Below are 25003 nucleotides of genomic sequence, written 5' to 3' on the forward strand. Positions count from 1 at the left end.
TCTATTTCTCTTGCGACAACCTGGTAGAATGGTGAATTTAGAAGTATAAAAATCTACTTAGTTTGGTTTATTTCATTAGCATACAAGTTACGCTACTATCTTATGGGGTAACTCTCATTATGCCATTAAAATATTTATAATGTAATAAAAGGGAGTACAGATAATCACAAATACGAATTTTAATGAACATTGTAAGTCATTGTTTCTTAAACACATAATGACGGATCCTTGTATATTTCTTTTTCAAACACTTGTTGCGATACATTCCAAGACAACGGGTAAACTGTGTTATGTGCATTATATTTACCAAAATTTGACATGGCTTTGGGGATTAGCGAGCACTTATTTAAAAGATTCCTTATACAGGGTGCAAGCACAATACGATTCAATTTATTTTGCGAATATCAGTAGTGGTCCGCAGGAGCACAATATAAAAAAGTGGGACTTCCAAAGACAAGAAGCTACGAAGATGTTTCTTTGAAATACAAAGTCGCATAGCGACTAGATTGCGACTGGTTTTTAAATGCAAAGCTTTGAGAAATATCAAATATGAAAAATCAAAAGGGCTACGAAAATTCCGTTTCAGGCATCTGTTGTTTCTCGAAAAAGAAGCACGGTGTTGGGAAAACCCATAATGCTATTAGACAATATAGTGACCCTACTACGGTAAAAATTGATGCGCCGCAGGCGTACATAATGTAATGATTTTCCGCGCATGTCTCTAGATTAACCCACTAAATGGTGCAGATTTTATTGCCAAACAACGATTTCCATACACTCAACTCGTTCATCCAAAACATTTAACGAGATCCAGGCAAATTTTGAGAAAATACTGCCGTATAAATGCCGCATCCAAATTTATTGACGATCTGTCCGCTGCGAGATACCCCGTAAAACTATCCAAAAATAGACGCACTGCACATATGATTCAATTTTTTTCTTTTGGATTACTAAGTAATGTGATGTTCTATTCATTTGTGTGTCTACATTTATTTTCCTACATAGCCAATTTTTTATCATGTTATACTCATATGCTATGTAATTATTATGTGTTAATATTAATTTTCATTTACTTACTTTTTTCTGTATGACTTGCTACAAACAATGATATTGTAAAGTACTTTTTACAAAACTTTTGCATTCCTCTTTCGTCGGTTTTTGCTGAGTCGAAGTTGCTGACGTTTCGCCAATCATCCTGTTGGCTTCTTCAGAGCTTAACTGAAACTAGCTCGCATTTTACTCAGTACCTGCTTATATATTGTTTGAGTGGGACGGAGCTAAATGAGGGGCATAAACACCGTCTCTGATGGCTGATTCCTGAATGATTGGTGACAGGTAGATACCTGAGTCGCGGTTAAGATTGTTAAGGTGTTTATAGACTAGACTCTTGGATTTTCCGTTGGTAGAAGAATTGATTTGATGCAAGAATTTTAGTTTTATCGAATAAAATTTTATGTCCGGTTTCCTGATTGTGTTCGGCAACAGCTGATGAATTTATTTGTCTTAGTCGTAAGGCTCTTTTGTGTTCTTTGAGCCTAGATGATATTTTTCGTCCGGTTTCTCCAATGTCCAATGCATGGAATGTTGTAAATTCCTGGCATCTCTGGTTTTGATTAGTTTTGATATGTGGTCAGTAATATTTTGAATGTAAGGAAGGACCACCGTGGCAAGTGTAGGATTGTTTTCGGCATCATTGCTATCGGAAGGTTGTGGTGAAGTGTATTTTTTGATGGAACGCTTAATATCTTTAATGTGGAAATTATTAGAGAGAAGAACAGAGGTAAGGTTTTTAATTCTGGGTTGGGTGACTCGCGCTGAGATAATTTTACGGCTCTGTAAACAAGAGAGTTGATAACCGATTTTTTTTGAGCATCTTCCAATAGCAATGAGGCCGAAAGCAACCTTACAGTTGCCACTGTAGTCCTTCCTTACATTCAAAATATCACTGATCACATATCAAAAGTTCTAAAGAAGTATGACGTAAAACCAGATGCCAAAAATCTCTCAACATCTTCAGTCCGCCAAAGATAAAATTCCATTTGAGATGCTATCAACTAGGTTTAAAGAACACGAAAGAGCCTTACGACTAAGACAAATAAACTCATCAGCTGTTGCCGAACAAAATCACGAAACCGGACATAAAATTTTATTCAATAAAACTAAAATTCTTACATTTTTCTACCAACGAAAACTCCAAGAGTCTATGGAAATCTATAAACAAATTTGACTCATCAACAACCAACGCCGGAGGAATCCAGAAGTGTTGTACAAAGTAATACAGTAGCCTGTGGAAGGTTCTTTGAAAAAAAAGATATTGTAAAATAGTCAATAAACTACCCATGCAATACTACTAAATCTTTCAAGGAGTCATGCGTTCATTATTTCGTAACTTCTAAACAACAAAGATGAAATTAATAATGCAAACATGTAACTCACTATAAACTCCAACTCTTCAAAGTTCTTCACGCGACTGATTTGTTGTCGTATCTGGTCAGTGAACTTTCCTGCTCGTTGAATAGTCTTTGCCGCCGCAGATATCTTGTCCCTCAAATTACTTATATCATCATATGATTTCTTAACCTCCCTCAACGCATCGGGCGACATGTTTTGTGTAACGCTTTTCCTGTATCTCGCAATAAACGGTATGCTGACGCCCTCATCGAACAGTTTAATTAAATTCTTGGCCGTTTGGGGAGATATATCGTTCCGATCGGTCAAAATTTCATAATCTTCCCAAACCGGATTAATTTTCTTGCTTTCGTCAACGTTTTCGTCTACAACTCGTTTTGATGTTTTAGCAGTCAATGGCTTCGATGTCTCAACTCTCTTCCTTGACAAGCACTTCTGCTGCTTGGTTATATTTTTACCAGATTCTGTGATTTTGGATTTCTTTGGTGGTGTTGAGGGTGGGTCGGCATGGCCAAGAGCTCTTTTCTAGAAGTAGAACATATATAACAATAAACAATAAAGAACAATAAATTTAAACTAAAGAGGTTGGCGAAGACAAAATATGCAGATTTATTTTTCTAGATTTTTATTTTTTCTCCGGTGACAGTCCATTAAAAGTTTTAGGAAAAAAAAAATATTCTTGTGAAACTTGGTACATAGTCATAATTGCCACTAACGTACAATTTAAAAATATTTTCCCTCTTGCAATGTTGCCGGTTCTACCAGAAATAGATGTTGTTTTATTGCATTTTCGAATAGGAGATAAAACAATTTCCACTAATTGTACCTATACTTATCTGCCATCTTGTTTGAAAAAAAAAATGTTTTTTTTAACATTTCTTGCATAAATTGTGATATTTTTGGCGTAACACTTGCATAGGTGATAGCTAAATATTTAAACGCACTTTTGAAAGAAATATAGTAATAATGAAGTCTTTTTTTTAATGCATACCTACGTGCATATGCATATGCAGACGACCTTGTGATAATGACACAGGGGAAGGATGCAGGCCCTCCTGAACGGGGCATTAGCAAGATTCTCACAATGGTGCCGGGACAGCAAGTTAGCTGTCAATCCTGGCAAGGTGGAGATGGTCATCTTCACCAGGAAAAGGAAGGTGCAGCGTAACCTTAACCGTACCCTTGGGAGTATGGTTGGACTCCAAGTTGACCTTATAAGATCAAGGATCAGCTCGGCATTGTGGGCGTGCCGGAGAGCGGTAGGGGGCACTTGGGGCCTGGGACTGAAGATCATGCAGTGGACCTACGCAATTATGGTGGTGCCTATGCTCACGCATGGGGCAGTGACATGGTGGCCGGGCAGGCGGCCAGGACGGCTGTCGCGCTAGCGAGCTGCGGTCTCTGGAGAGAGGGAACCTTCAATCGGGGCCCGTACGACATTTTAGAGGGCTGGCCCTGGGATCGCGGTGTCATGGGCATGGCGGGTGACGTCATGATCCCCGAGATGACAAATGGACCTTTCTCTTCCCATCAAGGGAAGAGTGAAGAGAGGGCAGAGTTGGCTCCTGGGATGGACTTGTCTGGTACACGGCCGGTCCCGAATGGGAGATTTGGCCGGAGCTGGAGCGTACTGCAAGACAACAGGATCTAGCTTGTCGGTCCCTCTGGGTCGGTACTGCACGGTGTTTTAGGCGGAAATTTTCGCTATATTGATGGCAGTCAGAGAGGTGCTTCGGCTCAACCACGGAAGCAGGAGAGTATTCTTCTGCTCTGATAGTAGGGCTGCACTTATGGCGCTTTGCGCTCCTTGTTGATAAAGGAGTGCAAAGGGGTACTGAGGAAAGTGACCGAGGCGAGGAATGTCACGTTGGTCTAAGGCCCGGGTCACACCGGGATCCGGGGCAATGAGGCAGCGGACACCTTAGCCAGGGAGGGCTCCTCGCACAGGCCTATGGGACCAGAGCCCCGCTTGGGTGAGAGAACGGGCCGCGATGGGCTGGACGGTTGATTCGGGAATGAGGCAGGCGAGGCTTATGATGGATAGGGCCGTCCTCCCTCGGACCAGGGAACTGCTTAGACTGATCACAACGGAGTGTAGAGCACTGACAGGGGCCTACACAGGACATTGTAGGCTTAGGAGGTATCTTTGCTTGCTACGCATTGGAGATGACCCGGAATGCAGGTGGTGCGTGGAAGGGGAGGAGACCCTGTATCATCTGCTCACCGAGTGCCCTGCTTTGATATGGGCAAGATTTGGAATCTTCGGAACGGCCCTGATCGATCCGAACTCACACGACGGTATGGGGCTAAAGGAGTTGCTGACCTTCTATAGGAATGGACGCCTTCTAGCGCGGTCTAGGGACACAACGGGCCCATCTGGTGACCTAAGTGCTTGAACGCCGGCAGGGGCGCCCCCCGTTAATACCAATATCTACGTGTTTTTCAATTCCATTGACTAGGCCAATAAATTATACGTGTCTCTATACCGTTTTTTTTAAGAAATGAAAAACATTTTTATTGTGTCTTTTAAGGCGCCTACAGATAGTCGCACATGTATTAAGACATGAACGCGCGTCGATGTACGTGCGGTGATGTTCGCCAGTGTGAAGACAAATTTTTGAAGAAAACACCAATGCACATGTTTTCTGTTCTTGCTTGAATTCAAACCTGATCAGGCTTGTACGCGCGTACATGCATGCCTGTGTGTAGACAAACTTTTCTATATTGAAAGACTTTTGCCACTGTCGCGACTATAATTTTTTTTTCTCTTTATTCAAGTATTTTTTGTGAACATTTAAGATTCAAGAAGTTTAACAACAGTTTTTCTCACAGAGTTGAATTGTACAAATCCCATCCCTGTTTATGAAAAATAAAATCCAAGGAATATATAGATAGAAACAAGAAAAATGAATTCTACAATGTGTTAATGGTGAAACTTCAAGAAGTAGAGAAAAAGGCGACTAAAGAAATGGTTAGAACCAAAATTAACAGCCTTCGATCTAGTTTCTGAAGAGAAACAAAAAAAAAGATGGAGTCGAGAAGATCAGGTGCTGAAGCAGAAGAAAAATATGTATCACATTTATGGTATTATGACCTACTTCTATTTGTAAAAGATCAACTCTTAGACAGTCTGTCAGTAACATCAAAGACAATGGAAACAACGGTGAAAATGAGAGCCACAGGTCAATAAGACAAACTGAGGATTACCTAGAATTGGAAGAAAGGTTAAATCTATCTTTTATGTTTTAACGACATTACTAATCTTTATACACATTATAAGTTTGATTAAAAAGTATATTAAAATTATTAAAATATCGGAAAAGTTTCTTTAGCCCATCAACTTTACAAGTGTGATAGAATATTTTTAACAAGACAAAAAGTATGTCACTGACTTCTTAATTAAATTTTAATAATTTTTTTAATTAAGCAACTAAAAATACAAGTTTTCTATCTCCCGAATTATTGTATCTAGCTTTAATAAGTTATTATTATTTTTTAAATTATTTTTACCCAATGTTTAATTTTTTTTCTATATAATAAAATTTTGTTTTTTTTTCTCATAAAACTAAGTATGATACGAAAATCAGTGGCGTTCATGTTTTATGAACAATATAAATTGTAATACCCTGGATCTTGGAAATGATAGATATGCGGACTATGTTTTTTTTAAGTTGACCTAAGGAATCGCCCTGTATAATAATATAAACAACCTTTTTACAGGAAACTAGAAGTGATATATATGAAAGTGACGGCAGTGAGCTTAGTTCAATACAAAGTCCATCAACATCTAGCCGATGTAGCAGTCATGAAGTGCGAGCAAATAAAATACAGTTCATCAAATTCTCGCCCACCTTCCAGTGAAGGAAATAATGCACTGCAGCCTGCAGTTAAAAAACAAAAAAAAAAAGAAACGCAAAACAAATCCGAGGAACAAACAGACGAAGTGTTTGCTCTACTAGGAGAAGGGTTACGTTTCAGTTCCAATAAGGACGATCATTTCACTATTTTTGGAAAAAACATCGCAGCAAAATTGAAAGTACTTCTTAAAGAAACCAGATTATACCCTGAGAAACTCATAAATGACCTACTGTTTGAAGCTGGAATGGGTAACATTACAAAAGATACTAGTATTATTTCATTAGCAGATGATTCATGGAAGCCGAACAATTTCCAGAATCATGACGTTGCCTGTGCTTACTATACTAGCCATCATAACTACAATTTAGGTCATCACCAGCAGCAACGTCAAGAGCAGAATAATTATTTATTAAATTCAAATATATCAGGCAAGAAAATAATGGGGGAAAAAAAGATTATATTTTACTATGTTAATATAGATAATGTAGTACCTTTATATAATCATCCCTTAGCACTTCATAAATAGCACTGCATGTCTGTGGAATTATGTTACACAATGACTGTGGAGAAATGATGATAGAAAATTTCAAATCCTCGTAATTTCTTCCAGAAGCTAAATATCGCAATTGGCCGTACCGTCCTGCTTTTTGATGATTAGTGTAACCAACTCAAGGAATGTTACATAACTATCTTCATCCATGCGGAGATAGTTGCGCCAATCGTCAGGTTGTAACTGTAGCTCTTCAAGTAAATTAATATGAAAATATTGATTTCATTTCAATAGCCAATCTTTAACCCATTTCCTTCGTAGACAGCGTTTTATTTTTTCAGTTGATTTTCCTTTCTCTTTCTAACGCAAACGCATGCCAATGTTACTAAATCACTCATAGAGATAAAAATAGTCAACCTACATCAATGTACGGAACATCGACGCGCGTTCATGTCTTAATACATGTGCGACTCTCTGTAGGTCCCTTTTGACGCGCTTATGAAGATTATAGGAGGTTGGTCATGGCTGGCTTTTATTCCAACCTGACATGCAGAAACGTTTTGTCCGGTGGTAAGGTGAAACAGTTGAAGGTGCTTGATGTGTATTTGTTAGTAACAAAAGTGTAAAACAAACACCTCATTGAAAGTAACAATTAATACAAATGTTTAATATGTGGCAGACATAGACCTTGTAGCCACTCTAATTTAGCTGGATTTAATGAGTCGAAAGTTCTGACAATTCGTCAACATTATTTATGGGAGTTGAAATGGGGCCAATCCCACGGCCCTAGTCGCCTGATCCACTAGTCCTCAAACGTGGCATAAAGATGCTGATCAATTTATAAGTGCAGTGAGGTGAGGCTCCATCTAGCTGGTACCAACAATCTCTAACAATTAGAGGTGAATCATTTAGAAAATTTGCTAACACAGTACACAAAATGTTCCGATACTCCTGTGAATCAAGAGAGTGAGACGTGATATCGAACATGATTGGTCATCATTAAACAAAAACATTTACATAAAAAGTGGTCTGAAAATTTCATTTCTAATTGCTTGAGGATTTTCTGTTGTCCAGAGATGTTGATTGTATCTATTAAAAATACCTTCTTCCGTAAATTTGGACTTATCAGCCCAAATTATTTTACGCAAGAAATCTGGGTCCTCTGCGGTATGAAATATCAAGTTTCACAACAATATCTATTTTGTTTCCTATTAAACTTCTAATGGACGGTAACCTTGGAAAGCTGGCATTTCCAGTAGAGCTGCCATTATTAGAATAAAAATTTTCGTTCTTTTAGCAAAAAATATATAAAATTACTGTTAATTATTTTTCCAAACAACAACTATTATTAAGGGCGTTTGGCCGCCCATACAACCAAACGAACAGATTCCTTCTGGTCTCAGAGTATTGAAAGACGAGTTTTGCTAAACTAAGGATATTTGACTTACTGTGCCTAATTTTGCATTTTTGATATTATCTTCCTCATCGCTGGTTATTATTTCAACTAAATTCTCACATCCTCGATTTTTCCCTTGCTTAGTTAAGTGATCCCTGCTTGTATCTTCATCACTGGAAACTAACGAAATTTCACCCAACCATTTTGATCGTTTAGCCTAAAAAATAAAATTAAACAAAACCAATCTGACTGGATAAATTGACGAACTTTGCGCTTCAGTATTTTTCCAGAGTTTTTGAGGACATTTGTATTCATATCCATTTCGCCAATTGATCGATTGGACTATTTGTAAACAATTGGCGCCATGGCACAGACTATTACAACGTCTATGTACTCTGTGACCATAATATTTATATATATATATATATATATATATATATATATATATATATATATATATATATATATATATATATATATTTTTAATATTTATATAAATTGTTGAGTAGTAAATTATTGAGGTCATTCGCTCATTATATTATATTATGCAACAAGTGTGGTAAACAGCATTTGAGTCACGAGTTTATTTGACACGAGCGGAGCGCAGCGCAGCGAGTTTTTAATAAACGAGTGAGTTAGTGAGTTAAAAAGTTTACCGAACGTTACCGAATGAGTACAGAAGGGGATTGGGATCTTTAATTTGCGATCCTTCATCCATGATTAAAATAGTTGTCTGCAACAACAATGAATCTTTTACGAAGGAATATATTACTTAAGAGGTTTCCTTTTTAAATTTACTGGTTAATTTGGCCCTGCACAGGCAATTTGGCCAGTTTAGAAAAATTGGCAAAGAAAGGGTCTCGACTGTTCCATCATTCGCCAGTTTTATTAACATATTATTAGAGAGAAATAAACTTCTAGATAATTAGTCACAATTCAGATTCATCCTATTTAGTCTGGATACCAGCGTGAATATAAGACATCCGGAAACAAAGCAATACCCCATATAAATCCATAGACACCCACACGAAACAAGAACTAATTCCCAAAACTATAGACACTACGCCTTTAACAATTCAATTAAGAGATGTACTAAACAATTTTTTTTCAAACGACGCCATATTCCAACTGATTTCTAACTTTTTTGGAACCGGACTGGAACAAACGTCCATCATGTGCAATGGTTCCCTTCTGTTCGAACTCAAAAGGTTTTCTTTTTACGCTCATTATGAATCGGATAACAAATACTTGATAAATGTGAACTGTGATTTTAGGAATTTCTATATTCCATCCAAAACGTGTGGGAGATGTCAACTTTAATTTAATCTGTGACTTTTCCATTCTATGGTGGTAATGGGGTAATGTCAGTGTCAGTGCGTCAGTATCTCAAAAAAGAACGAAGAAAAGTTGATACAAATGTTGTGTTTTACACAATTAACAGTTTAATTATTTATTTACTGTGCTGTGAGTTATTTTAATTTAGGAAAAATGTCCGCTGAACGAGAGATACCAGCCGAAGACAGTATTAAAGTAGTGTGTAGATTTCGACCCCTAAACGATTCGGAAGAAAAAGCTGGATCGAAATTTGTTGTGAAATTTCCATCCGGAGGGGAAGATAATTGTATTTCGATAGGGGTGAGCGCGTACTATTCTCGTCTGATTTCATCTTATTGAGTGTACTGTAAAATTCCGTGGGATGTCATATATATTAATTCCCGTTTACGTCACAAAGCCAGGGAGTTGAAGGCGGTCTCGCACCACCGAACTTCCTCCTTGAGCGCTATTTTATGTAGTTTACTTTCATTATTTCGTTCGTTTCTTTCACAATCTTCCGAATAACAATTAAAGGTGTTGCTCGACGGAATTTTAATTGGGTCATTGCCAATAATGCCTCGAATTTGTTATTATTTTTGTAAATTGTGCTACCATTTTTTTGTAAGCGAGTTACAAACCTTTTGCTTGATTCCTGCGGCATTCTTTTAAAATGGTCTCACCCAATCACCCACTCAAAAATATTTAATTTCTATTAATTACTTTTAAGTAGAACTGAGTGATCCATTTTAATGTTCTTCAGAAAAAAAAACAATTTTCCCCTTATGACAACATTGTACTTTGTACTTTCAAATGGAACACCATATATTTTATTGCAGATTACTATGTAAATAAAGTTGAGTTATTTAGGTATAAAAAAATTGGTGAAAATATTATATTTTAAATCCATCATGGTGCTTCTGATATACAAATAGTTAATTCTTTCTTTTAAGAATACCAACTAAAATCTAGATATTTCCCTATATTTCCTCGTATTACCCAAATGTATGTTTCCTAAATATTTCCCTATTTCCTTTGCTATATTTTTGTATGAAGAAACTCACCTATAACATATTTAAACGTTTGATCTAAAATTCTGTTGTTTTTCTTTTCTCAATAATATCTGAATGATTTGCAGAAAAACTTATATATGGCGTAATAATAATACGATAATACCCACACCATTCACAAAACATAAAAATAAAAAAAAAAAAATGAAATTATGGTACACATATTCACGTCTCTATATCTCAATTGGTAAAGACTAGTAGAGTTTTTTGCCGATGGAGGCTTCGTCGTTTATTTGTACAGTTCTATTTTCCGTTTTTTTATAACACCTTTTAAAAATAAATGTATTTAGCTAATCAGTAATATAAATTGAAAAAAATTTTTTTCACTGTATTTTCCATATATTAATACACATTTCCTAATTTTCCCCATATTTCCTTAGTATTTCCCCATTTTTTCTTCGTATTTCTATATAGATATAGATATATAGAAAGCTAAATATTTGTAAATATTCCAACATTACTTGCCATAGTGCCCTATATGTCTTAAGGAGGTGCGTTATGGTGGTAGCGGTGGTAGTTTAATTTTATAGAAATTGTTATTTAGCTTTGAGAAAAGACTAAAATACCAAGTACTTAAGAAAAATTCTGTATTGATTTTGAGGACATTGATAAGATTTTTAACAAAATCAAACCAATTTTTTATTTTTTATCCATACATGTCTTGCGGATTTTGCATTAAAAAAATTAAGCATGTATTTAATTTAACTATAATTTAATTTTTAAAATTCAACTGAAGGAAAAATCTTTTTCACTAAGCAACAACGTACAAAATTCGGGACTTTTCATTGATATGAGGCTGCAATGACACTGGAAAACTCTAATTGCTCACACATGAGCATGTGTTCTGTTCTTCAGCTAATGATTTTTTTTTTAAATTTGTCATATGACTTTTTTGCTAAGATTACCTAAGCAAACATGTAGAGGATTGAGTTAATCTTCCTTATTGCTGAAACATTTTTGCAGGGTAAAGTTTACCTTTTTGACAAAGTATTTAAGCCCAATGCAACTCAAGAAAAGGTCTACAATGAAGCAGCTAAGAGTATTGTGTCTGACGTGCTGGCTGGTTACAATGGTACCATTTTTGCTTATGGTCAAACTTCCTCCGGTAAAACGCATACTATGGAAGGGGTAATAGGTATGTAGAGGTCTGGAGAGGCATGTTAATAGTTAGCTGATAATGATGGTAATTTTTAGGGGATCCACACAAGCAGGGCATCATCCCACGTATAGTGAACGATATTTTTAATCATATTTATGCAATGGAAGAGAACTTAGAATTTCATATCAAAGTCTCATACTTTGAAATTTACATGGACAAAATCAGAGATTTGCTTGATGGTAAGTTTTAGACTCGAAACCCCACTTGTCATTACTTTTAATCTGAGTAACAGACTATACTGATTGGACGTTGCACATAGTTGAAGGGGGTTTACAACATTTTTTTCTCAGAACATGCTATTGTCAAACTTTAATTGAAAAATTAATTCTATCAAGTTCTTCCTAACATGTTAAAACCATGCCACGAGAGGTGTACCTCCCTTGAGTTTGATCTCAATATGTAAACCAAAACACCTCAGTTTCACTCGTCCTATTCCACCATTTTTGAGGTTTGTGAGTGACTTAAGTGATGTCACAAGTTGATCTTTTTAAAAATATACCGGTTGATTAATTGGTAACATTAGTATTTTAAATACCATACCTTATATTTTATTTATTTATTTATCAGTACGTTAAAAATAAAACTAGGTCATATATAAACTAGATTGAATTAAAGAACTAAAACAAAATAAAATTCAGGTCAATAACCCAATTGTAAAAATAAAAATAATAAAAATGAGTTCATTAGACAGGTGATCTGGAAATAAAAGTATTCAACGCATAGTTAGTATGTTGGATTGGGTGGTGAAAACTGCCATTGCTCTAGTACTTCTAGGCGGAACTTGAATGCAGGTTTTTTTGAAAAATGTCTGGAGTTGAAACTCTCCTCTGCAAAATATACAGGAAGAAAATACAGAAGAAATATAAGAAGTAGTTCCGCGTGATTATAATTATCAAGAATATTCGGTTTATAATCTATTAGTATGAAAAACTTGTGTTCAACCCGCTGCAAAGGAACAGTTGTAGTCTGGAGTACTCCTCCTAATGAACCCAAGCATCTGGAATACTTTTTTAACAGCAGTATTTATATGCTTTTTATAAAACTTCTGGATTCCTCCTGCGTCAGTTTTTGGTGAGTCTAAATGAGGTATATAAACGAAAATAGCATAATAAATACGGATCGGAAAGAATACGAAAAGCTGAAAATTACAGCCTTAAACTTCAACTGTAAACTAAAATTTCTCCTAAAAAGAAATTTTGATAATATTGATAATGTAATAAAAAAACATTTATGAAATTCTTAAAACCGATATAACACGAGTTATACAATTTAAAAATCACAACAGATAATTTGAGATTCGACAAATGTATAGAAATCCATAGAATTCGCGACAACAGCACGTAAAGGAGAATCAACAAATCTGTCGTGACAGGTGTTCAAAAATGACAAATTCTAAATTGCTGCAAAGAGAATTAAATAAATCCACTGTAAATATGACTGTCAAGGAAAATCCAATAAAGAAGAAAGAAGTAGATTTAAAGCATTCAGCTGATTCCAGAGGTTGATAAGAATCAAATATACAATTTAAATGAGTAAAACAAAACTAATGAATTGAGCAGAGTAACATATCGAAAAGAAACAATATCAGAACTTGTAAGTAGATGGTGTTAAGTCACTTTAATTTTTAATGCCAAATCAGATAAAATTATAAAAACGTGGAGTTTTTATTTGAAAAAAAAAAAGACTTTATGTTTTCTATAATTTAATTTTGACCTCTTATGATTATATGACCATATGCTTCCTTTCACAACGAATGCAACTAAAATTAAATAATAAATGTTTTTTTTAACATAAAATTCAGGATCTGTGGAAAACAAGTTAGACTTAGGTATAAGATATCCCTAGGAACCCAGAAATGCAATATTATATAGAGCGTTCTATTTAAAATAAGAAGGAACACCGTATATATATATGAAAAAATCTAGATGAAATTATGCAACTTTTATATTTACATTTTTTTCAGTAAATTTAAAATCACAAGTTTCACTCATTGATAGTGGATAATTGTTGCAACTTCTATTATATCTTATATCCTCATACTACTGTTGATGTGTTAAACTAAAAAAATATATTCATTAATGCACTACTGTAAGTACTTTTAATGACTGTGTCATTAAAGTGTCGTCGTTAATTTCTCTTTATTCCATTATAAAGGAATAATCAGGTGACATGGCAAGTGGTAAAAAATGACAACCATGTCCATTTATTTGAAATGGGGCGGAAAAAACCTATAGTTTTAAGTAAATTTTAATATAACATCATTAAAATTGAAACTTTAAATAATAATTCTATTTTTAACCATATGTTATTGCGATTATTTTTAAAATCTCATTTTCAAGCAAATTGTATTTACCTTTAAGAATTTTGCCAAATTTGCAGATTTAAAAAACTGAAAAACATATTTTTTATAATTTTAGACGATCCTGTTTAATAGCCGTTAAAAGGAAATTTTAATAGTCACTTCGTGGAAACAAAAATTATTAAATTTTAAATCATCACTGATCATCAGTGTCCTGTGTATAGGCGGGCTTGCTGATTCTTTAGTGTTGCAATTCACTAAATTTACTTGGAACAATATTATTTATTTTTCTTCAGTTTCGAAGGTGAACTTGAGCGTACACGAAGATAAAAATAGGGTGCCTTACGTGAAAGGAGCAACGGAGAGATTCGTGTCGAGTCCCGAAGAAGTGTTCGAATCCATTGAGGAAGGGAAATCGAATAGGCACATAGCGGTAACAAGTAAGGCGCTTTAATATTTTCGGTACTAGTATAACTATAACTGACGCTCCAATCTAACTCTATTTAGACATGAACGAGCACTCGTCGAGGTCGCATTCAGTGTTCCTCATCAATGTTAAACAAGAAAATTTGGAAAACCAAAAGAAACTGTCGGGAAAACTCTACCTCGTCGATTTGGCCGGCTCAGAAAAAGTTTCTAAAACCGGTGCCGAAGGTAGGTGTCGTTTTACAGTGTTAACGAAACATATCACTGTCTTCCAGTGGGAGAATGAGGTATGGTATAAGGGCAAGACACTAGAGAATCCTAAAAATTTGAAGTAAATCGGCAAGAGAAAATGCTGAAAATTATTTTCGAGTTTATGATAAACCATTAAGTAATGACCAAGTGTAAGAAGCTCAATCCTTTGGATATCAGATATAGCTTGAACCGCCGGTTGTTAAATTGTCCATTGCCAGACATAAAAAATATGTTTTATATTTTTGTGTGGTCCTTTCAGCGGGATCATATTCATTTCTTGCAAGTCCCATGTAATATTTTTTTAAATATTCGCGTAAAGTCACACTATACGTCACTTCATTAGTTTGCTGTTTCGCACATTTACAGGATGATGATGTTTTTTTTTTCTTCATATGATTTGAGATGTAAAAAGAAAGTAAAAGGGTGAATTTATGTTGTACATCAATAAAAACATTTGACTTCAACTAGTTCTTTATTTGGAAAATAAGTTTGTATATTCTCAACACTTCAACTGCGCGCTGTATGATTGAATGATTTTTCTGAAAAGGTACCGTGCTAGACGAGGCGAAAAACATTAACAAGTCCCTGTCGGCTCTCGGCAACGTGATCAGTGCCCTGGCCGACGGAAACAAGACCCACATCCCCTACAGGGATTCGAAATTAACGCGGATCCTTCAGGAGTCCCTTGGAGGAAACGCCCGCACGACCATCGTGATTTGTTGCTCTCCCGCCAGTTTTAATGAATCCGAGACCAAATCCACTTTGGAATTCGGCAAAAGGGCCAAGACGGTGAAGAACGTTGTCACCGTCAATGAGGAATTGACCGCAGAAGAATGGAAGAGGAGGTAAATTATTGATTGGAACGTGATATAGTGCTTTCGCAGATAAACGGTTTTGGCTTATTAAGGGCGACAAAACTTCCTGGGGTAGCGTAATTCACTATGAATAATTTGCTCTGAAAATTGGTTACTTAGGTTTTTGGACTTGTTCAATCGATCTATACATATTTAAAAACCGATATTTTCATTGATTGAGTGACTTTTGAGTTTAAACAGTTAAACCTACCAGCCGATGGAATTTTGCTGGGTCAACTTTTCATAATCTTTTCCTTTGGTTTAACCAGAAGTTAATAAAGCGACAACCCTGAAATTATTTTAGGTCCATAGAGCATGTCAGGAAACAGACCACTTAATTTTCAGAACAATTCTCTGTCCAGCAAAATTTTTATTTTTTTAAAGAAACTTCCACAGGCTACTATAATACTATTTAGAAATCTTCTTGCCATCTTAAGCCAAAACTATAGATATGCTACGTTTGTGATGCTTTTGTTATTTGGTCTCATGGTTCAGAATACATTCTAACATCTGTTTTATCATTAAATTAGAAGCTAATAATAATTCTAGATATTCTTAGATATTCTTATTTATAGAAAATCAGATCTAACATTGGGTCTCATTTAGTTGACAGAAAATCACTGTAAACAACTCTCTTGTTTACAGAGCCGGAAAATTATTCCAACCCGAATCACTGAACCCAGAATTAAAATAAATAACTTCTGCTTTTCTCTCAAATTATTTCCACATTAGAGATATCAAGCGTTCCATCACAAAATACACTTGACCGCAACTCAAAAACAACCCCACACTTGCTAATGTGGTCCTTCCCTTATTCGATTAAACAAAAATTCTTGTAATGATTTCTTCTATCGAGAATCCATACAAATATCTAAACAACTAAAGAATCTCAGGTTTTTACCTTTCACCATTATGGGAATCAGTCATTCGAGACAATGTTATTGGCTCTGGCCAATCAATCTGTATCTGTATATAACAGAGTAGAATGATGATCGACGAAACGTCAGCAATTTCGATTTATCGACGACGATTTATTAACGACGCAAGATGAATCCAGACGATTGGTAAATAGCATATATTTTATTTTATATTTATTAAAAATTATGCAAAGAGCCTTAAAAATGTTATATGTTGTTAACATTCAATTTTTGAAATAAAAATAAAATTTTGATTCCGTTTTCTTCAGAGACATGTTTGTCTTCAAATTAACTTTAAAAAGTAAAACTTTCATATTTTCAAGACTACAAAATGAAAAAAAAACAACAAGGTCGTAAACTTTAACATATGACAAAACTGTTCGTTACTCTGTCAAGTAGACGCAACATACGCGAGAACAAAATCTTGAATTTTGGCAGCTGATTCTGTATTAATCCATTAGATAGATTTATTTATTTAGGCGCTCTCTGGACCAGTGTTCTCATCTCAACTTGATATAGATATAAAGGTAATAAGATACCAATATTCAGTCTAGAAAATTTAAAAATCTCGAGAAATAAATAGCTTGTACACTTTACACTGTTACACTTTCAATACGACAAAAATTGGTTTCATCAATTGGTAAGTTGAAACACACCACAAAGAATGTTATTATGATATAATAATGCCTTATCGTCGCTTTGCAAGTCAAATCGAAGATTAAATTTGCGAATAAACACGCTGTATAAAGCATAGGTTTATTTTCACTCACGCGCTATTTAGGTACTTTCTTTACATATTTGGAGATCTTATGATTGTGTTCGTTTAGTTCGATTATTTTTTATTAATAAACATTAATACATCCCTTACTTTGTCCTCTGTCGAGCAACGTTTTCCCAGTTGTCGTGCGAAGTACCATTTCTGTTTGTAGGAAATTTCAGTTTTTATAAATCAGGCGAGTCATTTCCACGAAATCAAACATTAATACGTTTTTTCTTAAGCTTTTTCATTTTGGATTTTTGTGGCTAACCAAAAACTGCGTATACAAAAAAGAACAATATTTAATATGTTTTTACAAAAAAGGGTTCTCAATATTTTTTTTGAAAAGTTATGCACTTTAACTGTAAGAAATTCTTGTGTTTACATTTTTCGACCCCATTTTTACACTCAATCTGTCAAATCCGTATTTTATTCTATTCTATATTCATTTTACAATATTTTACATCTAGACAGAAATTCGTCTGTTTATAACTTTCCTCATTGGGCGAAAACAATTTATCTATGAAGGCACTATACATTAATATTTCATATTCTGCTTTTGTTTAGAATTAGAATTAGAAGTTACAGAGCTGTTATTCTTAGGATTAAATTATATCTGCGTATAACTGTATGTTAGAATTAGAAGTAATTTATAATGGGGAAAACCTCATGTAAATTACTGCGCTGAAAGGATACACCCGCTGTATATGGGATGCAACAGTGTAATTTTTAATTTCTCAGGTACGAGAAGGAAAAAGAAAAGGTCGCTCGTCTCAAGGGCAAAGTCGAAAAGTTGGAAGAAGAATTGAACAGGTGGAGGGCCGGAGAGACGGTCAAGGCCGAAGAACAAGTCAACCTGAACGATATCAACGAGGTGGTTACTCCGGTGTCGGGCTTGGAGGAAAGTGTGGTGGAACCGACTGGACCCATGCCCGCCACCCCCGCTTTGATGATCGGCTCGACTTTAGGAATTGAAGAAAGACAGAAACTGGAACTTGAAAGGTAGGACTCTATCTTGTTACTCGAAACAAGGTGTTTAAAGTTATTTTTTAGGGAGCGACTTTACCAGCAGTTGGACGAAAAAGACGAAGAAATTAACCAGCAGAGCCAATATGTCGAGAAGCTCAAGGAGCAGATGTTGGAACAGGACGAGCTTATCGCGAGCACTCGTAGAGATTATGAGGCGCTGCAGAGTGAGATGAATAGAATACAGCAAGAAAACGAGAGCGCCAAGGAGGAGGTTAAAGAGGTACGAGCGAATATTTCATGTTAATTTAAAAGAGAGTACCTTAATGCTGACACTTGATGCTTTCATTTAGGTACTTCAAGCTCTGGAAGAGTTGGCGGTTAATTACGATCAGAAATCTCAAGAGGTTGACGCGAAAAACAAAGAAATGGAATCTTTGTCTGAGGAGGTGATGGTAAAACAGACGTTGCTGAACAACACCACGGCGGAATTGCAGCAGACGCGAGATTTGAGTAACCACCAAAAGAAGAGGATTGCCGAAATGTTGACCAACCTGCTGAAGGAATTGGGAGAAATAGGTTTGTAGTTTTCATTCGTCCTTTTTATTACACCATGTACTTTAACCAGAGTTGGAGTTGCTCTCTCTGAGTAGCAAAGCAAAGCAATTTTGTTTCGTGAACGGGTTTTTTCGATCGTTAGTTCAAGTTAATAAAATTTATTTTTGCTCTTGCCATTTAGGTGAAAAGTGACCCACATTTTTGGTGTTGCGTGCTGACGTGAAAATTTGCAGCTTACCAGTATATTGAGCATAGTTCAGTTATTATTTATATGTAGAGATTACTATGAAAGGAGATCGATTGAGCTTGGAGAAAACATGTTCTTAAATCTTTATAATTTTTTGAAATTGATAAAATATTTACTCTCGTAGTTTATTTCTGAAATTCAAATTAGCCTGATGCCTCCCCTATTTTGCTCGACAAGTGCACGAGTATTTAAACACGTCATTTCTCGGACACTGAATTTGTGGAGTGGGGATTATTAGGATGGCGTGCAAGATTTTCAGATATTACTCCATTGGATTTTAAAAATCAAAAGTGTATAAGTAGAAATCGTGGGGGCAAATGTAATCCCATTCTTTTTATTCCAGGTACTATTTTGGGCAGCGAAGGAAGCGAACTAAAAATATCCAATGACTCGGGTAAACTGGAGGAAGAATTCACCGTCGCCCGTCTTTACATTTCTCGTATGAAAAGCGAGGTGACCAACCTGACGCAGCGATTGCAGGACATCGAATGCAAAGAGCAGGACAGCAACAAAAAGGTGACAGAGTACGAGAAAGAGTTGGCGGAATGCAAGTTGCTGATCTCGCAGCACGAAGCGAGAATGAAGAGTCTGCAGGAGTCAATGCGCGAGGCCGAAAACAAGAAGCGGATGTTGGAGGAGAGCATCGACGCTTTAAGGGAGGAGTGCGCGAAACTCAAGGCTGCCGAACAGGTACATAAAGCGGTTTGTGGACAAAATACAAGGTTTTCAAAAAGTTTTACTATTTTGGAAGTGTAAAGCTTTATTGTGGTCTTCTTCTTCTTTTTTAGCGTTTTCTAAGTCCATTTTTGAATGTCAAGGTCCTTCATCTATTTTCTTCTGTTATAGGCTGTTTGTTTCCAATTTTGGCCGGGGATTAGTTTTAAATCATCCATCCATCTCATTCGTGGTCTTCCCCTGGATCTTCAAAATTCATATGGTCTCCAAATCAGGACTGATTTTTGCCATTTGTTAGTTTCTTCACTAGCAACATGTCCTCGTATTCCCATTTTAGTCTTAGGGCTTTGTGCACTATGTTGGTTACCCTTGTTCTTTGTCTTATCCATGGATTTTTAAGAGATATTCCCAGGATTGGTAAGATGCATTCGTCAAAAACTTTAGTTCTTAGATGTAGGTGAATTTGTTGGTTTTTCAGTATATAGCTTAGTTTTCCAAACGCTGAACAAGCTAGTGTTCGGTTTCTTTTTACTTTTGCCATTCGGATATCTCTATTACAAACAATTTTTTGGTCCAGGTTTATACATTCAGTGACCCTATATCCCTGTTGTCTACCTTTGTGACATTTTCTTCCATGTACCTTGGTTAGTTTTGATTAGTTTGTCGGAGTTGGTGTGCAACTCTGTTAGCATTTCTTTCAATTCACTTACATTATTAGCTATTACAATTATTTCTATTGTGGTATCTTTTGAAAATTATTATGCAGGTTGCTAGTTGAGTGTTGAAAGTATGAAAGTTGTATTTTTTGAAGGGAACTTACTGTATACTAAAGCATTCGTTTATTCTGAAAATAAGTGAAAGTTTCAATAACGTTTATGGTTCTTAAATCTTAAATCTCAAATTAATGTCAAACATCAAAATTAATTTGTTATATTAAATAATTGGAATTTTGTCTAAACAAACAAATTAATGTTAAAATGAATTTCTCTAATATATAGAAAGTATTTGAGTTATGCACGCAAAATATACAGTAGAGTGTAACCATAGACTCCATATTTTATAACCATTGACCATATGTTATACATGAATTGTAAAGGCTTCCCATCTTATTTGACTAATTGAAGTAGACACTTATCAGGAAATGTAACTTTTTACTTTAGCATCAATTGGTGTGATAGTATTCTATGGCTAATTCTTCGCATTTTTGTAGAATTTGATAGATAATTGGAAAGTGCATGCCTTAATAAGATAAAAAATATGGTGTTCCATTTAAATTAACCCACTTAAGATACTGAAAGTTGTCATTAGGTTATAAAGGTTTGAACTGGAATATAAAACATGTTTATTTGAGAAAATAAAAGTACATTACATTTTCAGCAAACTCAAGTTATTTGAAAAATCTCCAAATTATTTCAAAAATCACACGTTGAATTTTGATAGTAGAATTCAAAAATACTACAATGTGAATTTTAAAAAATACAACTTTGATACTTGTAACATTTTTGAGAAAATCTATAACCAGTACGAAAGGTATTTTACCATAATATGACATATCCCAAAAGTAATATCTTTTGAAAACCTTTTGGTGACAACATTCCATGCCCCATAGCGTGAATAGCCTTGATAGTAAAACCTGGAGGGCTTGTGGTGTAATTTGTTTAATTTGTTGTTTTTTTTTTTTCAAAGGGTAAGTGAGTAAGAATGATATTCAGATTGCGAGGGTTAGCAATTAATTGGTTTGTCGGTCAATGCGACCCAAAAGCCCCCTCCATGGTTTTGGTTAGTGTCATTCAGTGTTTTCCTCCACTCACATTGTATATCTATTGGTCTTCATTTTATAGCTTAGCGGGTCTGCTACAAAGAGCCCAACAAGGAATATATGGGAATTTAATAAAATTTTAATATGTTATGAATTATAAATTGCTGTATATAAAACTGCTTTATTGTCTCTGTTGCGACAATTGTAGACCATATATTTTTATAAACATCTGACAAAACAAGCAGTTTTCAACATTATTATTATTTTGACATAATTTAAAATACAGGCATAGAATATGTTGATATTTACGTAAATAATAGATCATTTTTATAGAATTCTATTGGTCACATATAATAAAAATTAACTTAGTTATTTTTTATAAATTATAAAAAAAAACGAAACTTTTTTTAATAGCGTGTTTTTTTCAATGCACTTCGTAGTAAAAATAAAATTAACACAAAACAATTACTAGGTTTTATAATTTTTTATTTGAAAAATGAAACAAAACAATCAAAAATGTTTGTAGAAATCATGTAGGTGAGAAAAAATACAAAAGTTAAAAATTCGTACTTGAAAAAGTAGAAACAAAAAACGAACACATTTCGCTTACATCATCTAGAATGGATGAAAACCCACTAAAAACTCGAAAAATTAAAATTATAATTATAACACAAAGTGAAATATACATTATTAAATATTGACAATTCCTTTAACACAGACTCACTTATTTATTTCGCGGTCTGTGCTAAAGTCCTTATTCCCGAAACTCTCAAAATTATTTCAGATATATTAAAATCCTAGAATTGAACAGAGGTGGCTTTTACTTGATTAAATTCTATTTAACAATATAAATAAGAACTAAAAGTTCAGATTTTCATGAAATTATATATTTTCACATGACAATTATTTCGACAACATAGACATTTGATAAAGGCACGGTGTTGTCACTATAATTATCATGTGAAAATATATAATTTCGTGAAAATCTAAAATCCGAGAATCTGGAATAAAATCATATCATCTTAATTGAAAAATGTTTGTCCAGAACATATTTAGATTGTAACAGCCAAATTTCTGAACAAATATCGGGAACACCTATGGGTTCTACATTATCATAATCCCTAATATGTTTGTCAAAAGTATGATTTACCAAAAGTATGGAAATACAGACACAAATCTACTGTTATCAGCTCTGAATTCAGAATTATAACATCTAATATCTGCTCTTCGCTCAAATAATTTCCATATCACAGATCTTAAGCGTTCCATGACAAAATACACTTCAACGCAACCTTCAAGTCCGATCACATATCAAAAGTTCTTATGAAATAAAATGTTAAAACCAGATTTATCACTTGTCCAAAAATCTCTCAACATCGGAGAGACAGACGGACTAATATCATTAATCATCAAAATTGCAGAATCCATAAAAGTATCTAAAGGACTAAACAATTTTAGCTCTGACTCAGTCCTTTACTTGTCACCAATGTGGGAATCAGTCATCCGGGACAATTAACGAGTCCCTCCTTTAACTCCGCCCTTATAAACAGTATATAAACAGGTACCATTTAGCTGCTTGAGATGCCTATGCTGATCATACAGAAACCTTTGAAGCAACCATGTTATTATGTTACCATGTTACTAGAATAACATTGGATATTGCTTTTTTATAAATTCTATAAAAACATAAACATCTGATTCGAAAGTCGATGATACTTCTGACGTCTATGACTCAGAAGATGTTCTTCTTTTATTGATAAAGTCCAAATAGAGTATAAAAGGGAAGTTGAATGCAGTCTAAATCCATAATCGCTGATATGATATGATATCAAATATCTCGCTGCATCAACAAATGTAGAAACTGAAACGTTTTCATATGAAATCATAAAGATGACTGTCGAAATATTCTCTCTACATTTATGTTATCTGCCCGCAGTGGTGGCATTTGCCACGAGTTCCTTGTTTCTTTAAGTGAGTACCAAATTGAAAAAAAATTGTATAAAGCTATCTCGGATACTAATAAACAATATACAATATGTAATTTTTTGGTTTAATCCTCAATTTTTTTTATATCTATAATAATAAAAATTACAAGGTCCATATCCTTTATCATTGCTAAAATTTTCTGCAGGTGTCGGGTGCGAGTGAGAGCGAGAAAAAAGAAGCGAACGACCTGCGTATGGCGCTCGAACAGCAAATGGACCAGCTCAGAGTTGCCCATCAAAAACAAGTCGCCGCGTTGCGCGACGAAATTGCCGAGAAACAACAGCTGATCAACGACATTAAGGAGTGAGTATATTTATGAGTTTTATTAGTCGTACCTAGAGATTGATAAAATTAAGAAGATAAATCCTAATCATAGTGGGCCTGGAATGTATGAGTTCTAAGCTAGATGTAAAATGGAATTGGATTTCGGTATATGAAGGCGCATTTTAGTCACTATAGCTGCGTTTTTGATTTATTATATTTTTTATAAGTGGGGTGATAAACCCGACGCTACACACAACAATTTCAACCTCATAATTGAAACTCTTTTGCCAAAGTCGATAGTTTATCATATTAATTTATTACAACTTATGGTATATTGTATGTTCCATTTAAAATAACCAAGTTTAATACCTTGAGATATCCCCTACAATAACTATTTTCATCGCATGCAGAACATTGAAACAAACAACTTTTGTATTTGAAATTGCTCAATAAAAGAAACTGTTTTGGATATATAAAACTTTCTAGCAATAGTAAGCTATCCTGCAAGTTTAATACCTTGAGATATCCCCTACGATAACTATTTTCATCGCATGCAAAACATTGAAACAAACAAGTTTTTTATTTGAAATTGCTCAATAAAAGAAACTGCTATGGGTATATAAAACCATCTAGCAAAATCCATTAAATTGATTTAAAAATGTTAAACAAACATCTTGTCATAAAACATACGAATGACGTTCTTAAGTCACTAAAAATCTAGCGTCAGATTCTTTGTGGCAATATATTTCCTTATAGTCATTTGGCAACTTCTAATGACGTTTGTCGTTTTGTTCTTGGTTACTAATGTTTTCTATGTTACAATTATCATACTTTTAACTGGCCGAAATATTAATACTTTGATTTTAGTTAATTAATATTGTGATATTTTGATCATCCCTAAGTTTATATTTTAATATATCCAGGATTTGGAATAATTTCTCACAGTGGTTCACGAGAAAGTAAGAATGCGGAAACTATATAGATGATACTCTACCATACTTTACATCTGAAACTGTAATTAGTGCCATTTCTAAAGCAATTAAATTTTTTAGATCATTAGCCCTATTATATGGAACTGAGCGACATATATTTATTCTTTTCAGCACAAATCAGAAATTGACCCTGGCTCAACAGCAACTTCAGAGCGACTACGAGAAGATCAAGTCAGAGGAAACAGACAAGTCTCACAAGCTGCAGGAATTAATGTCAGTATCAGTTGATAATAAGGCTCATTATCGCAAGTCAACCGATCAACATGCCAATATAAACTTGCCTAATAAGAAAAAGTTGTATTTAAATGATTCCCGTTCGAGTTTGTGGGAGGATTTTTTACCGTACAAAGAAAAAACG

General features: G+C 34.6%; 2 protein-coding genes across 2 annotated transcripts in view; one reads left to right on the plus strand and one right to left on the minus strand.

Moving 5' to 3' along the window:
- LOC132703672 (S1 RNA-binding domain-containing protein 1) overlaps positions 1–8548 on the minus strand; it is a 28417-nt gene extending 19869 nt beyond the window's left edge. Inside the window, exons 1-3 of the mRNA XM_060673074.1 lie at positions 8421–8548; positions 8206–8370; positions 2437–2934 (exon numbers count right to left, since the gene is read on the minus strand). Of these exons, the coding sequence (XP_060529057.1) occupies positions 2437–2934; positions 8206–8370; positions 8421–8474 (717 nt within the window). The 5' untranslated portion in view covers positions 8475–8548. The remainder of the gene's footprint in view (positions 1–2436; positions 2935–8205; positions 8371–8420) is intronic.
- A 958-nt stretch (positions 8549–9506) lies between these two features.
- Positions 9507–25003, plus strand: part of LOC132702915 (kinesin heavy chain) — a 30460-nt gene continuing 14963 nt past the window's right edge. The window contains exons 1-12 of the mRNA XM_060671773.1: positions 9507–9788; positions 11498–11669; positions 11729–11872; positions 14289–14432; positions 14500–14646; positions 15218–15515; positions 17940–18200; positions 18252–18447; positions 18518–18743; positions 19313–19659; positions 23535–23692; positions 24757–24858. Coding sequence (XP_060527756.1) covers positions 9642–9788; positions 11498–11669; positions 11729–11872; positions 14289–14432; positions 14500–14646; positions 15218–15515; positions 17940–18200; positions 18252–18447; positions 18518–18743; positions 19313–19659; positions 23535–23692; positions 24757–24858 — 2342 coding nt within the window. The 5' untranslated portion in view covers positions 9507–9641. The remainder of the gene's footprint in view (positions 9789–11497; positions 11670–11728; positions 11873–14288; positions 14433–14499; positions 14647–15217; positions 15516–17939; positions 18201–18251; positions 18448–18517; positions 18744–19312; positions 19660–23534; positions 23693–24756; positions 24859–25003) is intronic.

This window comes from Cylas formicarius, unplaced genomic scaffold (genome assembly GCF_029955315.1).
Source record: "Cylas formicarius isolate icCylForm1 unplaced genomic scaffold, icCylForm1.1 PGA_scaffold_6__28_contigs__length_40554024, whole genome shotgun sequence".
Classification (NCBI taxonomy): Eukaryota; Metazoa; Arthropoda; class Insecta; order Coleoptera; family Brentidae; genus Cylas; species Cylas formicarius.